The 8069-nt window shown below is 46.8% G+C and overlaps 1 protein-coding gene across 1 annotated transcript; it reads right to left on the reverse strand.

The window, feature by feature from the left end:
• Positions 1-365: 365 nt before the first annotated feature.
• Positions 366-2388, reverse strand: LOC123430199 (amino acid transporter AVT1I-like). The gene is made up of 3 exons (XM_045114090.1): positions 2157-2388; positions 1396-2003; positions 366-1313 (listed from the first exon to the last, which is right to left on the reverse strand). The coding sequence occupies exons 1-3, from the start codon at positions 2248-2250 to the stop codon at positions 792-794; spliced, it is 1224 nt and encodes a 407-aa protein (XP_044970025.1). The 5' UTR covers positions 2251-2388; the 3' UTR covers positions 366-791.
• Between the last annotated feature and the right edge of the window lie 5681 nt (positions 2389-8069).

Here is an 8069-nt window from a genome sequence, read left to right on the forward strand (position 1 = left end):
ACATCAATAACCAACAGCACATCATACAAGCTCTTCAATGAAGTGTATGTTAATCGTATGTAAAATAACTAAGCGGGTCCATTAAACATGGAAGAAATAACCATGCTTGCCTCGGAGTTTGTGCGTGAACCGTTGCTTCAAGTTCATACGATTTCATTCTATTTTTTTATTATGCGTCATGTCATTAAAATTATTTATGTGGCAATTTTACCAACGATGATCATACAATCATTGAAGATGCCTTTAAAAAATCAGCCGATCTATCCGCAAATTTCCGGTTCCGCTATAGTAGCTGGAGGACAATTTACTACGCGGGGCCCATGGCAGAATACGTTCTCAATACCTTAGACGGGCACGCTCAGGAATACATAATACGGGTGCATTCCCATAAAGACCAACGGTCAAGATAATATGTTCAGCTGTGCTCCCTCTCATAAACGAATTTTCCGATGCTCTCAGCTAACTCGCGACCAAGGACGATGCAGAAACCGGGGCATGCTCCAGCTGGTCGCCCCCGCCCTCAAGCCGTATGCGGATTGTTCATGAGCAGTATTATTACAGTCTCGTTTATACACAAAAGAAATTCGAAACTATCAAAGCCAGCACTAAGGACTAATTTTACGGCATTAAACTTACAGGATGAGATTGCAACATCTGACCGGAAGAGGAGACATCCCAAGCTAAATTCAGAGGAGAATTCATTAGCGGGAGGTTATTGGAAATCAAGTCCGTAAGTTTCCATCGGCAAGCTCCCACCCGCTAGGTTTTCCGTTTTAGCTTGCTTGTGTTAATCATAACTTGCGTACAATCTGCTTCACGGAACTGTAAGTTCCCAGCCCAGCAACCGCAGAGCCAATCGCGACAATGGCCAGGCAAGCTGCAGTCTCCAGCCCCATGCCCCTGGCACTGCCGATCTTTGACCGGACCTTGAGGTAGCACAGGCACGGCAGCAGCATGGTCGCCGTGCAGCTAAGGAGAGCGCCCGTGAGGCCCACTACGTCGGCGAAAAAGGGCACGGCCAGCGCGACTACTGCCGTGCCGACGACGAGCACCGTCCTGACGAGCGCCCGGAGCGGCGCGCTCTTGCCGACGCCGAGCGTGCCCTCGGCGGCCTCGGCGACGGGGGCGACCACCAGCGCGTACTTGGCCAGCGGGTTCACCAGCGTCGTGTATATGGCCAGCTTGGCGGCCACGCTCGCCGACGGGAGGTTGAGGGTGATCTGGGATTTGAGCGTGTCGCCGTACATCAGGTACCCGAGGATGCCCATCAAGCCGTAGCTCAGTGTGCTCAAGGTGAAGCATATGGACAGCACCTGCGCGGCGTGAAGCAGATGTAAAATGTCATGATCATGACATGATTTCAAGAATTCAACGTAACATTGCAATGGGTCGTACCATGGGGAACCTTTTCCTGTCTTTCATCCCAGTGTATATCATGGGAAACACGGCATGGCCACTGAAGCAGAAGGAATACAAGCTCATGGCGCTGGGCATGCTGTCCCAGTGCACCAGCCTGCCCGTCTCGCGGAATCCAACGCCGTCGAACACTCCGACCCAGAGGACGGCGGCGATGAGAAGAACGGACGCCAGCGCACCGCCGGCAGCGACGTAGGCGAGCACGTTGAGGCTACTGAACCACGTGGTCGGCAGCACGAGCAGCGTGGCGGCCAGCACGAACGCGTCCTTCCCGCTGACGCGGAGAGCGCCGAGCCGGTAGCTGGCCGCCGGGAAGAGCTTGTGCAGGTTGTCCCCCTCCAGGATGAGGAAGTCGATGGCGACGAGGTAGAGCTCGAGGTACATGAAGGTGGCGACGACGACGCGGCCTCTCCGGCCGAAGGCGTGGGCTCCGATGTCCGGGTAGGTGTTGACGTGCGAGCTGGAGTCGATGCACCTCTGCAGGAGAATCCCAGTGTAGAAGCAGATGACGGCGATGGTCATGAAGACGATCAGGCTCAGCCATCCGCCCTGAGACAGTGCGTATGGAATCGAGAGCAGCCCAACCCCTGCATGGATGAACGTACGCACAAGCACGAACAAACAATTAATCCAGGTGACGACTGACGAGTGCTTGAAATTAAAATCCAGCTAGTTGTTTCTGAAATTAAAATTAGGATCGGTCAGATCACGGAGGAAGATATATGTAGCTAGGGATTAACCTGAGAGCGCATTGATTCCATTGAAACAAGTCTCGAGGAAGCTTGTCTTGCAGGAAGACGGAGCCGGATCGGTGTTGGTAGTGGTCGTGTCCATTGCAATGTCAAGCTGAGCACCGATGGAGTGGCTAGCCAGGTCTATCGTAGATCAAGTGCATGCCACATGCGCGGGTGGTAGAAAGGAAGATCACGGGCATCCGGCCATTTATAGGCGCCAAGCTTAGAAAGAGGTCCGCAGCCACGACCCCTATCATCTATGCGCCGTAACATCATGGCAGTTGAAGAAGAGGACAACTTAACACCTCAGAGGCTTTGATCGTGATTGCTGCAAAGCAAAGAGATGATATCCATGTCGTGGCACGCCCTAGGAATCGGAGTCGTGGAAAGAAGTAGTCCCAGAAAAGCTAGAGCAAGACTGGAAACGCCACACCCTGCATGTATATGGAAAAGAGACATTACACTTGCAGTACACAAACTTGCGTCTTCGGTTCATCTTAATTCATACACAGACCTGTAAAATGAAAAGGTGCAACCACCCAGTCCACTATGCTCAATTTGGTATAACATCATCCAGAAGCCGGAGACTGATCTCCTTCTTGTAGATGACGTGTTCGATGGAATGTTGATGTGCCAGATGCACGGCAAGCAGCAAAAGCTGTGATGTCAATCCCGTTGAGCGTGTGCAGCTGCGCTCTGGGCCATGGTAGTGCCTCCGGCAGAGCTATGTGGCCGCGCCCGCCATGTTAGCCATCGTCCACAAGACACGAAAAACGAAAATTTACAGAGGTAGGCACCTAAGACGGGAGCCACACACAAGAGAAGACAGACAAAAAAGAAAGAAAGAGGAGCATAGGGAATGAGCCGAGCCGTGCCGGGTTCAACCCACGTCTCTTCAACCAGGGAGGGATCCAACGTGGGGTCATGTAGGGTCGACCATCCCGGCTAAATTTTCTAATCCTAGCATACCCCCTGCTGATTTTCCTAAATTTTTTGTTCGCTCAAAGTAAATTTTCATGTAAATCCAGCGTGGGCTTAAAGTAAATTACAAAATTTTATGTTATATGAACCTAAGAAGATGAAGAAGATTTACATAAATTTTCTCTTGCGTTATGTATTTCCCACCTTTTGAATAAAACTAGTTTTATATATTAATTTTGTTGATCTTCTTGCCTGAATTCATACTACTTGACGATAATTTATTTTATTGCTTGTCTTCTTGATCGAATTCCAACAATTTTTTCATGTACAAAGTCCGCCCCGGGTATCTTCAAATCCTCGATCCCCACTGTCTTCACCCGACCGCCTATATAAGCAGGGCTAACGTCAACCCTAACCTTCACGAGATTAGATCGCCTCTGCACGCGTTCGTTCCTTCTGCTGCTGATGCCGTCGGTGCCTCTGTCTCGTTCACCGTGTATACGGTCGACGGGAGAGCAGGCCTTCGAAACCCCGCCTCTCCGGATCCTGTACAGGAGAGGGGCGATTAGGTTTTTGGGGAGCGATCACTCGACTGCTCGCCTCCGTCTGTCTGTTTCGTCTACGTCCACGTCGCCCTCGTCATCGCCATGTCTTCACCTAACGAAGTCGACCGTCTCGTCCGCAAGAAGGCCGAAGCCGAAAAGAAGGCGACAGAGGATGTTGACGCCCCAATGCTGCTGCAGTTGGCCGATTGGAGGGTATAACCTGTTTATCCCGCTCCTGTTTATTTCAGCCCTAGTAGTACTAGCTATATGCGTAGATGTTTCTGCTATATGCGTAGTACTTGCTAGTCTGCTCCGTAATCAGTATGTCATGAATCTAGTCAATGTCATGTTAGTAATTATTTCGTGGATTAATCTATTCGGAAAATTGCCTACTTACTCAACAATCCAAAAACCTAATGTGTGTAGGATTTTTTCGAGTAATGGTTTTGCTACTGCACTAAAACAGGATAAGTTTACCGGTACTTATTTCAAACGTTGGCAAACGAGAACCACCTTATGGCTCATGGCTATGAACGTGTTCTGGGTAGCCGGTGTCACTCTTACGGGAACGATCACTCCTGGACAGGAGAAGGCATTCGCGGAGGCCACCGTCTTATTCCTTGGAGCAGTTTTAAGCGTGATCAGAGATAAGCCGGTTGATGCATATTTACATGTGCATGTTGCCAAAGAGCTGTGGGAGGCGCTTGAATCTAAATTCGGGGCCACCGATGCTGGGAGCGAGATGTATGTTAAATAAATGGTTGAGAACCGTTCTGTACTGGAACAAGCTCATGAGATAATATGCATTGCTAAAGAACTTGAGGTTCTGAAGTGCGATTTACCGGGCAAATTTGTCATGGGGTGTATAATCGCTAAGCTCCCTAATTCCTGGAGGAACTTTGCTACCACTCTGAAACATCAGAGGCGTGAATTCTCAATAGAGGATATCATCAGCCATCTGAGTGTTGAGCAGAACTCGAGAGAAAAGGACACGCACGAAAAAATGGTCGAAGGTCCTTCTGTTGCTAACATAATACATCAGAGGAACTTCAATTCTCACAAGCCCAAGAGGAAGGATGTTGTCCAACAGAATACCGACTTTAAGAAGAAGGGTAAGAAGACCTTCAAGAAGAACAAGAAGGGAGATGGCTGCTTCAATTGTGGTTCTGAGGAACATTGGGCCAGTAAGTGCCCAAACAAATACAAGAAGCCAGGACAGGACTCCAAGTCTGCCAATATGATTGTGAGCAACAATGACAGTGGTGCATATGGGTATGGTAATTTCTTTACTGTATTTTCGGTTTGTCAATCTACCGATATGGTGGGTGGACACAGGTGCAAATATTCATGTGTGTGCTGACATCTCATTGTTCTCTTCTTACCAGGTCTCAGGCCGAGGGTCCGTATAGATGGGGAATGGTGTGAGTGCTTCTGTTCTTGGTGTTGACACGGTCGATCTGAAGTTTACTTCGGGAAGGATCGTGCAGTTGAAGAACGTGCAGCATGTCCCCGCCATCAAGATGAATCTCGTTAGTGGCTCCCTTATGTGTAAAGAAGGGTTTAAGTTGGTCTTCGAGTCTAATAAAGTAGTTGTTACGAAATATGGACTTTTTGTTGGAAAAGGTTATGAATGCGGAGGTCTGTTCCGCCTTTTCCTTGCAGATTTTTGTAATAAAGTCGTGAACAATATTCATTCGAGTGTTAATGAATCTGAAGTTTGGCATTCACGTCTTTGTCACATAAGTTTCGGTGTTATGTCGTGGCTAGAAAAACTGAATTTAATCCCGAGTTTCACTTTAGCCAAAGGTTCTAACTGTCATTCGTGTGTGCAAGCAAAACAACCTCGCAAGCCTCACAAGGCTGTAGAGGAGAGACACTTGGCGCCATTAGAGCTCATTCATTGTGATCTTTGTGAGATGAATGGTGTGTTGACTAAAGGTGGAAAGAAATATTTCATGACATTGATAGATGATTCCACTAGACATTGCTATGTATATCTGCTAAATACTAAAGATGAGGCTCTACATTACTTTAAGATCTATAAGGCGGAAGTTGAAAATCAACTTGAAAAGAAAATTAAATGAGTTTGGTCTGATCCTGGTGGAGAGTACTTCTCAAACGAATTTGATTCTTTTTGTGCGGAAGACGACATTATTCATGAGAGGACGCCTCCCTATTCACCCCAGTCAAACGGGGTTGCCAAGCGAAAAAACCGTACTCTAACTGATTAGGTTAACGCCATGTTAGATACATCGGGTTTATCCAAGGTATGGTGGGGGAGGCTATATTGACTGTGTGTCATGTCCTGATTAAGGTTCCTACAAAAGATAATGAAGTCACTCCCTATAGGAGTGTTCAAAGAGAAGGACGATGCTCTCGTACTTACGTACTTGGGGCTGCTTGGCGAAAGTCAATGTGCCGATCCCCAAAAAGCGTAAGCTTGGACCAAAGACCGTGGACTGCGTTAATTCGGGTTACACTAAGAATAGCATTGGCTATAGATTTCTAGCAGTGAAATCTGAGGTACCTGACATGAAGGTCGGTACAATTATGGAGTCAAGGGATGCTACATTCATTGAGGATATTTTTCCCATGAGAGATATGCAAAGCACTTCTAGACAGGAATCTGAGGAAACTCCTGAGCCTGCCATTCCTATGGAATATTATGAACAAACACATGATGAAAATCCCGAGGATGATGATGAGGAAACCCTTGGTAGGGGCAAGAGACGAAGGACTGCAAAGACCTTTGGTGATAATTTCTTCGTATACCTCATGGATGATAATCCCACTTCTATTTCAGAAGCGTATGCATCTACGAATGCTGACTACTGGAAAGCTGCGGTCCGTAGCGAGATGGATTCCATCATGGCTAATGGGACATGGGAAATTATTGATCGCCCCTATGGTTTCAAACCATTGGGATGCAAGTGGGTGTTCAAAAGGAAGCCTAGGCCCGATGGTACGATTGAAAAGTACAAGGCTAGGCTTGTGGCCAAGGGCTATGCCGAGAAAGAAGAAGAAGATTTCTATGATACTTATTCACCTATGGCTAGACTGACCATCATTCAGTACTACTCTCATTGGCGGCCTCGCATGGTCTTCTCGTTCATCAAATGGAGTTTAAGACGGCTTTCCTGAATGGAGAGCTCATTGAGGAAATCTATATGCAACAGCCAGATGGCTTTCTGATAGATGATCAGGAAGGAAAGGTGTGTAAGATGCTGAAATCTTTATATGGTCTGAGACAAGCACCTATGCAATGGCATGATAAGTTTAATACAACTTTGACATCTGTTGGCTTCGTTGTTAATGAAGCTGACAAATGTGTATACTATCGCCATGGTGGGGGCGAAGGAGTTATATTGTGCTTGTATGTTGATGACATACTGATATTTGGAACCAACCTCAAAGTGATTAAGGAGGTTAAGTCTTTTATGTCTCAAAACTTTGAGATGAAGGACCTTGGGGTGGCTGATGTTATCTTGAACATCAAGCTTTTGAGAGATGATGAGGGTGGGATTACACTTTTGCAATCCCACTATGTTGAGAAGATTTTGAGTCGCTTTGGATATTTAGACTGCAAAATTTCTGAAACACCATATGATCCGAGTGTGCTAATTCGAAAGTTCAAAGGCACTACTATAGATCAATTGAGATTCTCTCAAATTATTGGTTCGCTTATGTATCTAGCTAGCGCAACGAGGCCTGACATGGCGTTTGCTGTGAGCAAACTTAGCTGGTTTGTTGTCAATCCGGGCGATGTTCATTGGCATGCTGTTGAAAGCCTTATGCGCTACCTGAAAGGTACTATCAACCACAAACTTCACTATACGGGATACCTATCGGTACTTGAAGGGTATAGTGATGCGAATTGGATCTCTGATGCTGATGAGATGAAGGCCACTAATGGGTATATGTTTACACTTGGAGGTGGTGCGGTTTTCTGGAAGTTTTGCAAGCAAACGATCTTAACGAGATCGACAATGGAAGCAAAATTAACAACATTAGACACATCTGGTGTCGAAGCAGAATTTCTTTGAGATCTTTTGATGGACTTGTCCGTGGTTGAGAAGCCGGATTCGGCTATCCTTATGAACTGCGATAATCAGACAGTTATTGTCAAAGTGAAGAGTTCAAAGGACAACATGAAGTCCAATAAACATATAAGAATGAGATTGAAGTCTGTCAGACGTTTGAGAAACTCCGGAGTGATAGCGTTGGATTACATCCAAACGGCTAAGAATCTGGTAGATCCCTTTACTAAAGGGCTATCATGTGTTGTGATAGATAGTGCATCGAGGGAGATGGGTATGAGACCCACATGAGTTGCCATGGCAGTAACCCAACCTATATGATCGAAGATCCCGTGAAGTAGGGCCTGGGAAAACAAGCCAGTGGTGAACTGAGGAGAGTAACTGTACTAACCCACTCCGTTGGAGATGCAATACTC

Source organism: Hordeum vulgare, chromosome 2H (assembly GCF_904849725.1).
Source record: "Hordeum vulgare subsp. vulgare chromosome 2H, MorexV3_pseudomolecules_assembly, whole genome shotgun sequence".
Classification (NCBI taxonomy): Eukaryota; Viridiplantae; Streptophyta; class Magnoliopsida; order Poales; family Poaceae; genus Hordeum; species Hordeum vulgare.